This window comes from Hyalella azteca, unplaced genomic scaffold (genome assembly GCF_000764305.2).
Source record: "Hyalella azteca isolate HAZT.00-mixed unplaced genomic scaffold, Hazt_2.0.2 contig13372, whole genome shotgun sequence".
In the NCBI taxonomy this organism is placed as follows: Eukaryota; Metazoa; Arthropoda; class Malacostraca; order Amphipoda; family Hyalellidae; genus Hyalella; species Hyalella azteca.
The window spans coordinates 27,057-43,314 of record NW_025943296.1 but is presented as its reverse complement, the minus strand read 5'-3'; the positions used below and the strand labels follow the sequence as shown (position 1 = coordinate 43,314).

Sequence of the window (16,258 nt, the reverse complement as noted above, 5' to 3'; positions counted from 1 at the left end):
TTAAGGTCATCAGGCAACCGAACTTCCTGTTCAAGAAAGACAGCGGCGAGAGTTTAGTATGCGTGGAAGTGTTGGTGGTTGTGCTGCGTAATATTTGTGCGCATAAATGGTTGTCAAGTGTTCTTGGTTACTTAGGTACTTCACCAAGTAGAATATAGAACATATGTATAGTTTATTGTTCGCTTATGACGCTTTAATGCAGGCTTTTCTCGCCGACTGGCAACTAACATTGTATCTCGCTATAATTAAACTGGTTTTTCTAAGGTGTCCGGATTTTGCTGGTTGGGAAACACTCCAAATTATGTTTCAAGGGAAATAATTGAGACTCTACACCGGAGCAAGTGTTTATGGGGAATGAAGACCAACATTTGGTCAAGAAGTTTGCAGTTTAGGCATCGCTAATTCTTACCGGCATATATATCACGACACCAGTAGAGCCAGTGGCCACGCACGATTTCTCTAAATGCCTTAATCGACAGTCGCCTGTTTTGTGGTTTATTCTATCGTTAATATAAACATTCGGTTGCCAATTTTGAGTAAAAGAATTAATTTAGGCCTTTTCTGCTCATAATTAACATTCTATATTATATTACTGGATACAGCTACCTAGGTAAATTATTTGTTATTCTCACATCGAATCTAACTACGTACCGTCAATTGCGCTAAAATCATCAATACACCGATAACGCCCCTCAGCAGTTACTGCACTTAGCGTACCTCGCTGCTCGTCAGTCGTCACTAAAACCCGTATAATACTCGTCAGAACTACGTTTTGTAGGTTTGGATTACATTATAAGGTATTATTGCAGATTAACTACATCCAAAAAAAAGGGTGTTTTTTTTTTAATTATATGTTTTTTGGGGTGTAGATTACGAATCTGAAATCCATTTTTGGCGGTCGGCATCGGAAAACCGATTTTTTTCGCGTCAAGATGTTAGGCATTTTTAGCGCGATTTTTGGGTCGGAAAAAAATCGGTTTTCCGATGCCGACCGCCAAAAATGGATTTCAGATTCGTAATCTACACCCCAAAAAACATATAATTCAAAAAAAAACACCCTTTTTTTTGGATGTAGTTAATCTGCAATAATACCACATTATAATAATTATGAAGCTGTTTCAATATCGCCAGAAGTTGTGGTTCGCTTTTGTTAACATAATTAAATAGATCGTTACTATTGAAGGCCGGCGACTTAAATCTCAAGTGCTACGGCGACGTCAGCGGCATTGGCTGGAAAGTTTCGCTTTAAGTGCAAATGTGAGCATAGCCTTCATTAAACAAAAATTTCGCTAATAGGTGCCAAACGACAACTTAAAGTCTCTCGTAACGAATTGGTGCCCGCGTGGCATGTGGCACAGGAATTTTAGTCTCGCTTAATGAATTGGTGTCAGCGGGGCGTCTGGAGCACGTATTGAAGTCTCCCAAAAACTTATCCACGTTAGATGATAAAGAGAGAGTGCATGCGAATTTTTTTTACGACGTACAAGTGAAGTTTTTAAGGATAACCATGTATACCAAGTACGAGATTTTTCGAGCGTTGGAACGAGACAACGACAGAAAAAAGTGTCAGTGATAGTCAGACCTCAGACGTCGCTCGGCCTGACGAAGGAAAATTCGTATTCGTAGGCCTGTTGTGACCTGCAGTTTATGGGTGAGCGCCGGGACAGAGCTCTGGTGCTTTAATTTTAACTTAAATTCTGCTTTAATTTTAGTTCCCAAGTTACTTGGATCAAGTTGGATGGTTACTGAGGAACTAATTCCTACTGCCATAATCAGTTGGCGAGATTATCTGATTTCAATACTGTAAAACGAGTTGGGGTAATTCGTGAACTATTTGTCATTTGAATGTTCGTACGCAAAGCAGCAGCGCAATAAGGTATCCGTACGAAATTGATCAACTTGCGCTTAGGAATTACTTCCGATACTATCGTTTTTGGGACAACTTGCGACCCCAAGCTTATTATAGTGGTTGCCTCGCTATGGAGTTGCTAGTTGAAGCACATAAACTTCCTGTTAAATACTTATGCAGTTTTCTCTTCACTGACTTTTGCTGTTAATGACACTTGAATCGCCCTTGTTTCCTAACCGCCTCCTCCCAATGGTTACAATACAATGGTGGGAACTTTCTAGCAACATTTGCATAGCTCTGCCATTTTTCTGTATTTCTCAAAAATAGTGTAGCCGACCTGCATTGCTTCGTTTTTAATTCCAGACGACGTATAGAATTCAGTGGCGACTTCACAAAAAATATTCGATTCAAGCGGAAAGATTTAGCGTTATCTTGGCGCGGCGATGTATATGAATTATTACATGTACAGCGTTCGTATGCCAGTCGTGTGATCTCTGCCGTCACTCTTGTCTTCTTATAATTCTTTTTGATAATTAATTTGAAGCTGATCCTTCTTTATGTTCACGGGCATCTGCCTGCCATATATACGATACGTTACAGGCGACGCTACATCTGCTCAGTGCCCACTCTTGAACATTTTATCTGCACAGTGGGCAGCCAATCTGTTCTCTGCTTTAAATTAGATCCTAGAAAGCAAATATAAATCGAGCAATTTTTTTAATCCTTAGATGATTAAGTTATGCTTGGATGAAATAGCATTGAAGCAACAGCATTGATAGTCATACTGTTACACCGCCTTAGTCATGCTGTTACACTGCCTTAGTCATGCTGTTACACTGCCTTAGTCATGCTGTTACACTGCCTTAGTCATGCTGTTACACCGCCTTAGTCAGGCTGTTACACCGCCTTAGTCATGCTGTTACACTGCCTTAGTCATGCTGTTACACCGCCTTAGTCATGCTGATACACCGCCTTAGTCATGCTGATACACCGCCTTAGTCATGCTGATACACCGCCTTAGTCATGCTGTTACACCGTCTTAGTCATGCTGTATATCATCGCATAATAAAATATATACTTGCATTAGTAAGCCAATAATTATCATGCTCATTATTCTACAGCTCCCAGCGACGCTCATAATATCATATTTTCTGTCACTGACGAGTTAACTCCTGCCAATGGCGTTACAATGAGCAGACATTAAGTTTCGTCATCTGCCTCGCATTAAGTAGGCATTAAGCCTCACTATATGCCTCGTATTAAGTATGCATTAAGCCTCATTAAATGCTTCATATTAAAAAGATTGTGTGACATGCTCAGCGACTCACGGAGGACATCACACTTGTGATGACGCTGTAACGAGTGACGCTTCAGTCTCGCGTGTTTACTGCACCGTGGCATTACATTCCTGAATTTTATTTAGTAACTCGAGTGCCCGGAATGATCTACACATTTGTCCCCACTCTGCTACTCCTGCTCCTAGGTGAGTGGTAGACCACTCTGCTACTCTTGTTCTAGGTGAGTGGTGGTCCATTCTGCTACTCTTGCTCCTAGGTGAGTGGTGGTCCACTCTGCTACTCTTGCTCCTAGGTGAGTGGTAGACCACTCTGCTACTCTTGTTCTAGGTGAGTGGTGGTCCACTCTGCTACTCTTGTTTCTAGGTGAGTGGTAGACCACTCTGCTCCTCTTGTTTCTAGGTGAGTGGTGGTCCACTATGCTACTCTTGTTTCTAGGTGAGTGGTAGACCACTCTGCTACTCTTGTTCTAGGTGAGTGGTGGTCCACTCTGCTACTCTTGTTTCTAGGTGAGTGGTATACCACTCTGCTACTCTTGTTTCTAGATGAGTGGTAGACCACTCTGCTACTCTTGTTTCTAGATGAGTGATGGTTCACTCTGCTACTCCTGTTCCTAGGTGAGTGGTGGTCCACTCTGCTCCTCTTGCTAGGTGAGTGGCCCACTCTGTGAGTGGTATAGTTCACTCCCGCTTAGATGTTGACATCGCTGACGCCTGCGCGTGTTGCGTTCGGTTCTCCGCTACACGCAACACGCTGCGTCCGAAGACGAAATACCTATCGCTGGATAGTTCATCATAATTTCGTTCATAGCTAAGATATCGAAGTTTGAATTTTGTTGTTGTCTCGCAATATTGTCAATGATTAATAGTAAATAAACTTATTCTCACAATAGTTTGACAGCATTATGTTATTATGTTGTATGTATAAATGTATATAGTAGCGAGGTAACTAAAGTTTCATGCAGCGCCATATTTATTATAAATTATTAACATAATTGGCTGCAGTGCAGTATAAATTATTAACATAATTTACCCTGCAATCGACAGACGGCGCAGTGAGCCGAGCTCCCGTCACCATCCGCTGTCACATTCGCTCTGTCACGCACGCCTCCTGTCAACTGCGGGACATCATCCGTGGCCAGTCAAATGTCAACGTCAGCGTTACTGTCAATAACTGTCACGAGCCTGTCGACGTCCTTTTTGTCATGACGGTACGGTAATTGATGGTAACTTTGAGGGGAGGATTAAACCTAAGGCGGCAGGTGGTCCCTACCAACTGTAAGGTGGCAGGTGGTCCCTACCAACTGTAAGGTGGCAGGTGGTCCCTACCAACTGTAAGGTGGCAGGTGGTTCCTGCCAACTGTAAGGTGGCAGGTGGTCATTAAAAATCACCTTAAACTGGCAAAAATCAACAACCACTAGCGAACGAACATGTGTGATTTAATCTCATTTCTGAAGAGAAGAATGTTTCGCTCGAAATATTGAAGGCCTTTGAGGTCGATTGTAGCACGCGTTAATCGGTTGACTCAAGCCGCTTGATCGTTTAGGGGATCTTTTAGCGTGTACTCGCGGGTATCTAAAGAACATTCGTGTGCCCTAGAGTGTTCTTAACAAGTACTAGTGTTCTTAACATGTACTAGTGTTCTTAACATGTACTAGTGTTCTTAACATGTACTAGTGTTCCTATCATGCACTAGAGTGTTCCTAACATGCCCCTCTGACCAGCAGGGCACGAATGCGCTGTCGTGGAACTTCACGTTCGTGCCGAACAACCAAAACGAACGCGTCGTCATCCCGAACGTTTACCTCATCGAACCTGAGCCTCCCGCGCCGACCTTCTTGTACGTCAGAGAACCGAGCGATGAGAACCGCGAGCGTAACGGCAGCTACGCCGGTACCGCCATCACCGTGCAGGTGAGAACCACACCGCCATCACCGTGCAGGTGAGAACCACACCGCCATCACCGTGCAGGTGAGAACCACACCGCCATCACCGTGCAGGTGAGAACCACTACGCCGACACCGCCATCACCGTGCAGGTGAGAACCACTACGCCATCACCGTGCAGGTGAGAACCACTACGCCGGCACCACCATCAACAACACTAAAGATGGTGGTTTGCCAAGAATTTAATTGCATGTTGTGCCAATAGAGAAATTAATAATTAACAAATAATTAATAAATAGATTTCCAATAGAGAAATCTTCAGAAATATCTGCTTAGTTTACATGACATTTGACCCCAACAACAATATATATAAAAAAAATTAAAAATCGAAAAAATAAAAAAAATCACGATTTTTTATAAAAAAATCAAATGATTTAATCACACGATTTCCTCATTTAATTAATTTATTTAATGAAATGATTTAATGCCCGGCGCAGGCGTCGCTGATGGCACCGCTGCGGCAGGACATGTGGGAGGAAGTAGAGTTCCTGAACCACACCTTCAGCCTGCCTCCACTGCCCCCCCACTGCCCCCCACTACTGCCTACGTCTTATGATGAACCCCGCTGGCTGATCAGTGAGTTATTTATCTTTATTGTTAACTGAATGCCCCCCACTGCTGCTGCCTACGTCTTATGATGAACCCCGCTGGCTGATCAGTGAGTTATTCATCTTAATTGTTAACTACCTGCCCTCCCAACGTACATTTTCTGGTCTAAATTAATGTCACTATGATCGCTTTCATATATTAAAGTTTTCGACCAAGCGTAGCAAGCCACGTAACACACAGAGGTGCTGGTGCTGGTGGCAGCAGTGCTGGCAGTTCATAGGGATAACTGCACACAGAGGTGCTGGTGCTGGTGGCCGCAGTGCTGGCAGTATAGGGATAACTGAACACAGAGGTGCTGGTGCTGGTGGCAGCAGTGCTGGCAGTTCATAGGGATAACTGCACACAGAGGTGCTGGTGCTGGTGGCAGCAGTGCTGGCAGTGGTCAGCGCAGTGCTGCTGGTGACGCTGAAGCGCCGGCAGCTCAGGAGCGTCGCCCGTAACCTCGTCCAGCGGCACTGCGAAGCGCAGGTGATAGTTACGGTGATCGTAAGTTATGTTGAGCGTAAGTTACGGTGATCGTAAGTTACGGTGATCGTAAGTTACGGTGATCGTAAGTTACGGTGATCGTGAGTTACGGTGGTCGCGATTTACGGTGATCGTATGTTACGGAGATCGCAAGTTACGGTGATCGCAAGTTACAGTGATCGTAAGTTACGGTGATCGTGAGTTACGGTGATCGTGAGTTACGGTGATCGTAAGTTACGTCGTAAGTTACGGTGATCGTAAGTTACGTCGTAAGTTACGGTGATCGTAAGTTACGGTGATCGTAAGTTATGGTGAGCGTAAGTTACGGTGATCGTAAGTTACGGCGATCGTAAGTTGCGGTGATCGTAAGTTACGGTGATCGTGAGTTATGGTGATTGTAAGTTACGGTGATCGTAAGTTACGGTGATTGTGAGTTACGGTGATCGTGAGTTACGGTGATCGTAAGTTACGGTGATCGTAAGTTACGGTGATCGTAATTAACGGTGATCGTAAATTACATCGTAAATTACGTTGATCATAAGTTGCGTCGTAAGTTGCGGTATCGTAAGTTACGGTGATCGTAAGTTACGGTGATCGTGAGTTACGTCGTAAGTTACGGCATCGTAAGTTACGGTGATCGTAAGGTCGGTGATCGTAAGTTACGGTGGCCGTAAGTTACGGTGATCGTAAGTTACGGGGATCGTAAGTAACGGTGATCGTAAATTACATTGTAAATTACGTTGATCATAAGTTGCGTCGTAAGTTACGGCGATCGTAAGTTGCGTCGTACGTTACGGCAATTGTAAGTTGCGTCGTACGTTACGGCGATCGTAAGTTGCATCGTACGTTACGGCGATCGTAAGTTACGTCGTGAGTTTCGGTGATCGTGAAAATATTAGGCGAGATAAGGTTCTCAAGTTGACATCATTTGTTACTCGTTATTGTATTACTATCGATTTTCATGATCACGATGTTCATTCTTCAACGATAAATTTTTGTGCTGTTGGCTGTATTTTCTGTAGTAAACTGATGTTGTATACGCATGAAAATATCGAGAAGAAAACAATCAACGCTGCATAATTTGAATAAAATATATCTTGGACGGAGTTGTTCAGTCAGCGTACTGAGATGTTGTAGGGAAAGAAGCTAGCTAGATATTGTACAGATGATCTATTGCCAAGTGACCATGTGAAGAATGGATGATTATTTTCATCAATTATAGTGTAGAATAGAAGTGTCGGCACTGAAGAAATAGGTCCATGGCCTGTTGCCGATTCTTGTACTTTTCGTGACTTGATTCACAAGGGATCCGGCGTTTTGAACCCGATCTTTCCATAACTGACGATTGATTGAGATGGCTGCTGGACTTATTGCCTGGTCCGTAATTTGCTAGGCATTTTAAAACTGAACATATGCTCCTGCATAGCTTCGTCTGGACTTATTGCCTGGTCCGTAATTTGCTAGGCATTTTAAAACTGAACATATGCTCCTGCATAGCTTCGTCTAGTCTATTTTTGAAGATGTTCATACTCGGAGCGTCAACGATGCCATCAGGGAGGCTGTTCCACATGTCGGTGACTCGAAGCGATAAGAAATGTTGTCGCATGGATGTGTTACAACGCAGTTTTTTTTAGTTTATAGCCGTGGCCCCTGGTGTTGGTTCATGTTTCAAATCCTAGTAATTATTACAGGTTGACGACGGAGATGTGAACCCCGTTGCAGATCCCGCAGTTCCGACCAAAGGTGGTACGCGTGGCTCCACCGACGCTGCGCCAGCCAGCGCAGATCTGAAGACGACGCTCGATGCGTCGGCGCTGCGATACTTCAATGAAGTTTATCCTGACGAGCGGCAAACTCGCGATGTGGAGGGCGGCGCTGCTCAACAGCAAGTCGCGGTTCCCAAAACAATATTGCAGAAAATGATGAAGGCTAAAAAGGAAGTTGAAATTGGCTTGCGTGGCATATCCTTCGAGCGACTCAAAGAAGATGTTATCACAAGCCAGAGAAATGTTGAAGCTGGAGCAGAACTTCCAAATAACGAAGTATCTAACCCTGGATTTATAACAGACGGAAGTAGTGAAGAACAAAGAGGAAGTATGAATGAGCAGCGGCTATTTCCTTTGGACGACGATTTCGGAAGCGACGATGTTTGTTCTACCAGTGAAAGACTGGAGAAAAGATCCGACAGCTACACCAACGTCTTCAATACGGGTGACCAATTTGAAGATTTCAGCACCGGACAAAACTCATCAGGGAAAACCTCGTGGGAAGTTAACAGCCGCGAGCGCAGTGATGTAAAAATTAATAAAGTAAAGGGCTTAGCCAATAAAAATAACAGCTTTGGCTACGGCAGTCGAGAATATCTTGATGAACTTGAAGGTGCCACTGCCGTTTACCCCGACGCTAAGTCATCGAAGAAGAAGAAAAGTAAATTGTCGAAGCCTGACAAACAAAAACGCGAGCGACCACGGCGTTCATATCGACCAGAGGAGCAGAGCGACAGGAGGCTTAACTTGCCATCAAGAACAAAAGTTGAAACCATTCCAGAAGTCGAGGTTGTAGACGGCATGGAGAAAAGGAGTAACTCCCCGGCAGTGAATGCTGATCATGGAAGTGCCCATAAAATATTATCGGATTACGAAGGCGATAAAGTCGTGACACATGGAGCCTCATTTGGCGCGATTTGGGGCGGGGATAATCTAGGAGCGACAGCGGCAGTTGGGAGGTGAGAGTTCACTGCGCGAGCTCTACGTAATATTTCTCGTATAACTCGATGGTTAATACGTTATATTTAGCGTAAAATTTGATGGTTAATACGTTGTAATTCTCGTATAACTCGATGGTTAATCCAAGTATGAAGGCTATATAAATTATCTCAAAGTACGTCGAGAAAAGCGATGTGGTGAACTTGCTTTCATTTCAATCTCAAGTTTTTTTTAAGTCTTTTAATTAAAAATGTAGCGACTATTAGTTACATAGCGCACTGGTTATTGAAGATATCTTTAGTTATCAGACTTTGAGGTACGAATTTCTGTTTCTTTTAGTGTATTATAGACTGACGTGAACAGTGGAAATCCAATACATATAGAATAACATACAGTCGTACTAAATTCTTCGTAGGTGTTGGAAGATTGAAAATTAAATTACCGATAGACATTTTTAATATTGAACGACGTTTCAAATGTACAACATTCATTTTCAAGTTAAAGACGCATTGAGTAACGAAATTTGGGTTGACATATGTACGAAATCAAGTAAATTGGATACCATTCAAATAATGCTAAAATTTCGTTAACGTGATACTACGTACAGGAAGATTTTACAAGCGCAAAAAACTACTCGGAAAACAATCTCAAAGTTCTGACGAAGCCGGTGGTTTGAAGGTTGATAGCTGGAGTCCTCTCCTTAATGATGAGGGCCTCAGCTATAGCCAGTCGTAAAGGATCGGAGCACCGCATAACAATACTGGTGCATTCTTCCAATATCGGGCGAGTGATGGTCTCGTTGTGGGCCTCCTTCAAGTGATTCCTTGGTCCTCCGGACTGAAGGTGGCACGTGAGACGTCGGCTTTGAGTCGTGGTTGTGAGCCCGATGTAGTCTATATTAGGAAGAAGTCTACAACCTTCTTTATTGCAAGAAAATTTCCGGTTACCTTTACGGAAACGTTAAAACCCACAACCCACCAAGAAGGCAATCCACTCAGACCCATAATATCTCAAGTAACCTCTCCGATATGCAAGACAGCCAAAGAATTGGACGCCATTATAAAACCGTATATTCCAAAGCAGTTCTCTTTAAAATCTAAGGACGACTTTTTGGAAATCATCCGTGCTGCTCGCCCTTCTGGTCTTCTAGCTTCACTAGACGTCACCAGCCTCTTTACCAACGTCCCAGGTGAGACGTCGGGTTAGAGTCGTGGTTGTGAGCCCGATGTAGTCCATATTAGGAAGAAGTCTACAACCTTCTTTATTGCAAGAAAATTTATAGACTACATTGGTCTCTTGGAGAGGTCCTGTTCTTTTGCAAGGGTTATTGTTCATGACAAGATTCCGAATTTTCAAGTTTCTATAGTAGATCAGCAGTTTAATTTTGTTGTTATTTGAGTTGTTCACGATGTTGTTGTGAACGATAGATTAAATGATCCGCTCATCTGCTTTATAGCCACTGGTCATTTGGTTCTGGTAGTAGATAGTACCGGTAGTAAAATTTTTATTTTGATCCAGTCTTTTTTGTTTTTATCGGAGTTTTGAGATTTCCTCGTCGATGGTACTATTTGTAGAGCCATTGTTGATAAGGATTTGTTTACTATGTCTCAGTTCGTTATTTAAATCATCTTCAGTAGAGCAGGTCTTGTAAGCTCTATGGATGACGGCGCGTATTGTACTCTTTTTGTAGCGTTCCGGACATTCGCTGGCAGCGTTCAGGACCCTTCCGATATCTGTTGATTTCCGATATACTTTTGTGACAACTGAATTATCTTTAACTTCCACGAATACATCCAAAAAAGGCAAGGTGCGATTTTGTCCGAGCTCATAAGTAATAAAACTCTATTTTCAATTTCGCACATGTAGTATTCTGCGAAGGTGGGACCAAGAAGACTGCCCATGGCTACGCCGTTAGTTTGTCGGTAAATTTTGTTGTCGGGAGTCAGGAAAGGTGATTCGGAAGTGCACAGTCGGAGGAGATCAAGGATAATTTTCTTCGGTACCGGTGGAGCCGGCAAAGTTGAATGCGAGTATACATGTTTGGCAATAATTTCCAAGGTTTCTTCAGTTGGGACGTTGGTAAAGAGGCTGGTGACGTCTAGTGAAGCTAGAAGACCAGAAGGGCGAGCAGCACGGATGATTTCCAAAAAGTCGTCCTTAGATTTTAAAGAGAACTGCTTTGGAATATACGGTTTTATAATGGCGTCCAATTCTTTGGCTGTCTTGCATATCGGAGAGGTTACTTGAGATATTATGGGTCTGAGTGGATTGCCTTCTTGGTGGGTTGTGGGTTTTAACGTTTCCGTAAAGGTAACCGGAAATTTTCTTGCAATAAGGAAGGTTGTAGACTTCTTCCTAATATAGACTACATCGGGCTCACAACCACGACTCAAAGCCGACGTCTCACGTGCCACCTTCAGTCCGGAGGACCAAGGAATCACTTGAAGGAGGCCCACAACGAGACCATCACTCGCCCGATATTGGAAGAATGCACCAGTATTGTTATGCGGTGCTCCGATCCTTTACGACTGGCTATAGCTGAGGCCCTCATCATTAAGGAGAGGACTCCAGCTATCAACCTTCAAACCACCGGCTTCGTCAGAACTTTGAGATTGTTTTCCGAGTAGTTTTTTGCGCTTGTAAAATCTTCCTGTACGTAGTATCACGTTAACGAAATTTTAGCATTATTTGAATGGTATCCAATTTACTTGATTTCGTACATATGTCAACCCAAATTTCGTTACTCAATGCGTCTTTAACTTGAAAATGAATGTTGTACATTGGAAACGTCGTTCAATATTAAAAATGTCTATCGGTAATTTAATTTTCAATCTTCCAACACCTACGAAGAATTTAGTACGACTTATTGAAAAAACTAACAAGAAGCTAATAAATAAAACTAATTCTCTGGTCTTTAACAAAACTTGCTTAGGAGAAGAAATTCTGCCAGCCTACACTAATAACATACAGATGTATCCTAAGTTAACTAGCAGTTCATAACTTACCCTGGCAGTTCACTCAACTATTTGAAAGTTGTTCTCGGTCTGAACCCGCTCTTTTGAGCTGCAGTAAAATAAACTTCTTCATTTTTAGTGCTATCATACTCCAGACACAATTGCCTTCTGAAAATTAAGCACAACTTTAGTTTTGCAGGATAATACATTATAACGTTCTCTTCATTAATTTCAGCAATGATAACCGCGGCGCGAGACAGAAGCTCTCCGGTGGCGGATGACGCACGCACACGACAGGTCCTGGAGCGCCCAACCCTTCACTTCCACAGTGTGGCTATCACGTTGTTATTTCAACAAACGTTCATAAGTGTGTCATCATAATTTTCTTTGGATGATAAAGTAGTGCAGTTCGGATGCAAAACCAGCCGTGGTTTGTTTGAACCTAAGGGAACTTGATGCATGTTTATAAATGTTTCATTATAAGTTAGTTTGGATGATAAAGTAGTGCAGTTCGGATGCAAAACCAGCCGTGATTTGTTTGTTTGAACCTAAAGGAACTTTATGCAATGGCGCCTTCATTTTTGGGTGCGATCAAGGTGGCAGAATAGATTTCTTTCAAGATAATGAACCAAACTAAAGTTATTTTCAAAATGAATCCTGAAATTGTGGTGCCTCCAACAAAATCTTCCAATGAATCCTCTTTTCCATTACAATTACTCAACGGATGAAAAGGGAGAGTCTCATTGAAAGGGATATATTCCGTCACATATTTATTGGGCATATTACATTGTTTACAGTAGCTAACTTATTCTAAGCGATTTCTAATTTTAATTACAGAATGAATCTTATTTAATTTTAGCAATGCGTAAACAAAGATCCGTTCAACTCATAAGCAAGTCTAAAAAAAAATTGGAAAATACGTTCACCGTTCAGTTGTCTTGTTTCAAACGAAAATTATTTTTAAATTTCATGTAATAATGAGTCGAGTTTTATGCTCAAAAATTTACTAGAACCATAATAGTCACTTAATTACGAAAGGGTAAACTCCACTCCTCCATTCCAAGCCGAATATATCCACTCGACACGCGGTCAAAAAAAAATTGTTTCACGTGCATATAGTAACTAGACCAGTTCAATAACGAATCATTCAATAAATGTCTACCTGTTTCATTAGGTTAAATATGAAAACCAGCGTAAAATGTTATTAGAATGATTCGCATTTGAACTTTGACGCCGTTAATAGCCTAAAATAGGAATTTGTAGGATGCCCGTTGGCAGGGCTAACTTTCCTCATCACACTGCCGAGAGGACCGCAGAGTTTTGAGTGAAGCACGCTGGGTTAACTACACCGCAAGAAGTGAAGTAGATGGCCACAATTTTTGACACTTTAGCGACAGCTTAATTACAAGTTTACATTGATTGAAGGAATGATGCTTTAGTTATTGAAAACTTTTGTTCAAAGCGATAATGATCTGGTAATCTGACGTGTCTTCCATACCGTGATCCGATCCTCGAAAGAAATTATGTGAGGAGTTTCAAAACGCCTAATCCGAGGAATTTGTATGACAGATCTCCTCCTCCAGGCTGTAACCTTCCTGCTTTAAGGTTCAATTTGGGCGTTCAGTACATGCGGGTTCTGGAATTAAGAAAAAATTAGATTACTCACACATTACTCCGTCAAGCCTATTCAATCAACAAGAATGGAAAAGAATCGAAGCTTGAATGCTTTGCCAACGATACACATGACGGTAATTCACAAAATTTTCGTGGGCAGAATAGTTGGCAGAAATGTGGTGCCGTAAAGCAAAGATCGGATTCCAATAGAGCCGAAAACAAGTATGATTGTCAAATTATTAACTTGATTTGAAATGGGAACGTAAGGCGTTTGCATTCGAGATGACAAAATGGCGGATATTTTAGATATAGAAGGCGTCGATCATACCTAACCACGGACGATAGTCAGCGCCTAGTGGTAGTTGCTTAGCTCTCACACTCCCTTTTAGATCATCTTGATGTCTGATTGTCACTGACCTATAATTCCACGAGTTCTGTTATTACCGTTGACTTCAATAAAATATTTATTAAACGGGCGTTATTTATAATCCTATGGAATCAATCAAGAAACGCCTACTTGTATAAGTAGCCAGTTTGTTATTACAGTGAGCAATTGATCGAACTTTCCTACGTCTATGGTAGGATATACGAGCAACAGCGATAACCACCATGACATGGGAGGCAGTAAAACTATGTTTTAGTGTGTCAAATCTGACGATGCGTAGCAGTTAAGAAGCACACGTGCCTGGAACTACGAGCCAGAGACGACTTAGCAGTTAGAGGCTCACGTACCTGGGACTACGGGCCAGAGACGACGTAGCAGTTAGAGGCTCACGTACCTGGGACTACGGGCCAGAGACGACGTAGCAGTTAGAGGCTCACGTATCTGGGACTACGGGCCAGAGACGACTTAGCAGTTAGAGGCTCACGTACCTGGGATTACGGGCCAGAGACGACGTAGCGCTGGTGGACGCCTCCGTGACGGGCCCCATGATCTTCACCTGCATGGGCTGTCCGTCCAGCTTGCGGTTGTGATAAACATCAACAGAACTGCAACATTTTGCGTTATTTAGACAACCATCGTTATGAACTGAAATGCAGAGTGAACATATCATGATCCAAAGCCACCTGAACAAAACTGAAAAATTTGCAGTGGAAATTAAATTGCTAAGCATACACGCATTAATAGATACTATGTTATGGTTGACACAGGAACCATATAATAGGGCATTGGACAAAAATGGTATAATAGGGGGTGTATCCATTAATAACAATGTACAGAGTTCTTGCTAGGCAAGCTACTAGCTTTTCCGTACGAAACATTTAGCGATACGCACGCTCCAAGCTGCCTCATTCTTACCCCGTATCTCTACCTACCACAATCTAAACCAGGTTAATTTTTGCCTAATATTGATTACTATATAATGCGTTCCGGACAAAAAGTATCCAAGGGTTACAACTTACTTTGTGTGCTTGTTTCGTTCTAGGTTTCATCAGCTCTGTTTAGTTCCATCTAACAATCTAAATTTGTTTTGATTTACCTACGATTACTTAACATTGTTTCATGTCTTTGGTTTTGTTGATTAATTTGCCACAAGATGAACTTTGAGGTTAGGCTATAAGCAAACAATCTACAACAAATTGGAAATATTGTTGACACTGTTACGGGTGACAATTGACTTTAAGCTCCCCGAAATAGCTAGGAATGTCAAGTTACCATCTACAGCCTCAAAGGGATAGATTATTGAACTATGAAATATATTTCACATTGAACTGATCACATCGTAGTCGCCTCTATGCCGGTGTCCAACATACGTCTTGCAACACCCGCGTGAGGTGTCCCACTCACGCCTGACGCCCAGACCATCTCACCGTTTGGCGTCGTTGAGGTCGAGGTAGACGACGACTGCGGTGCCCGGGCGCGCCATCTTGCAGGAGGAGATGGGACCGAGGTTGCCGAAAAGTTCTTTGATGTCTTCATTGGTGGCGACAGGATGCAGGTTGCTCACCATCACGCGGTGACCCACTACCTTCTGGACCATAGGCGGCGCTGGCCGCGCGACTGCAGTGCTGCACACGCGTTATGCACAAATCAACATTTGGTGCCAGCTTCACTGGACTTTTAATACTTTCCCATCAACGAGCCTTGATCGTTCATTCAACGATTTACCTGCGCTCCAGTTTTTTCCATAATTAAACATTTATGAGGTCACTGAAGTCACACATTTGAGAAAGGGTAATTGAAGAGAAGACAAAGATAACGATATTAACAAAAGGGTTAGTATTACACAAGTGTAACTGTAAGATATTACAAGTTCACACCAAGAGCAGATTTCGGCGTTCACTGCTAAACTATTCCTTCTAAGCATTAAAATAAATAACGCCTTTAATTGTTGAAAAACTCCCGGCACTTGACTTATTTAATACACGTCGTACTTCGAACAGGTCTCGAAATATGTGTGCTGTATTCTATAGCAAGTGAAATATAACGAATAAAAACTTACCGTCGAGGTGACTGCTGTACAACACGTTGCTGCGTGCTGTACCGCTGCTGCTGCTGCTGCTGTGGCTGCAGTTGCTGCTGAGGGTATCGCTGAGGCTGGGTGGTGTAGCGTGCCGGCTGCTGCTGAGGGCGAGGCTGAGAGCGCGACACGTAGCTGTTGTTCTGCTGCACACACACAAAACTTATTCAATAATGTACACCAAAGAAATATTATTTTTCGTCGAGTTATTCACAGCTTCAAGATCTGGCTAGTGCAGCCAAACTTCAACATTACAGCACGAGAATCTGGAGGACATTTAACGTCGCATTACTTGCCAGGGTTCACATCAAGTATTGCTGCTAACCCCATGGCAATAATTTTGCGCTACATATAAATAT

The 16,258-nt window shown here is 42.6% G+C and overlaps 2 protein-coding genes across 3 annotated transcripts in view; one reads left to right on the top strand and one right to left on the bottom strand.

The window, feature by feature from the left end:
- Positions 1-2,944: 2,944 nt before the first annotated feature.
- Positions 2,945-12,757, top strand: LOC108682289. The gene is made up of 7 exons (XM_018171426.2): positions 2,945-3,332; positions 4,191-4,354; positions 4,872-5,057; positions 5,528-5,666; positions 6,046-6,167; positions 7,856-8,889; positions 12,059-12,757. Exons 1-7 carry the CDS (start codon positions 3,290-3,292, stop codon positions 12,102-12,104), a joined length of 1,734 nt encoding a protein of 577 aa, XP_018026915.1. The 5' UTR covers positions 2,945-3,289; the 3' UTR covers positions 12,105-12,757.
- Positions 12,581-16,258, bottom strand: part of LOC108682290 (mediator of RNA polymerase II transcription subunit 15) — a 19,000-nt gene continuing 15,322 nt past the window's right edge. Inside the window, exons 10-13 of one of the 2 annotated variants that reach the window (XM_018171428.2) lie at positions 15,882-16,045; positions 15,250-15,447; positions 14,311-14,427; positions 12,581-13,459 (exon numbers count right to left, since the gene is read on the bottom strand). In XM_018171428.2, coding sequence (XP_018026917.1) covers positions 13,444-13,459; positions 14,311-14,427; positions 15,250-15,447; positions 15,882-16,045 — 495 coding nt within the window. In that variant the 3' untranslated portion in view covers positions 12,581-13,443. The remainder of the gene's footprint in view (positions 13,460-14,310; positions 14,428-15,249; positions 15,448-15,881; positions 16,046-16,258) is intronic. The other variant, XM_018171429.2, reaches the window with a different exon arrangement.

Excerpts from the sequence above, each read along its gene's own strand:
- LOC108682289 (XM_018171426.2), top strand. The coding sequence starts at position 3,290 with ATGATCTACACATTTGTCCCCACTCTGCTACTCCTGCTCCTAG. Across the intron at positions 5,058-5,527 it reads GTACCGCCATCACCGTGCAG|GCGTCGCTGATGGCACCGCT; the intron begins GTGAGAACCACA and ends TGCCCGGCGCAG. Across the intron at positions 8,890-12,058 it reads GCGACAGCGGCAGTTGGGAG|CAATGATAACCGCGGCGCGA; the intron begins GTGAGAGTTCAC and ends CATTAATTTCAG.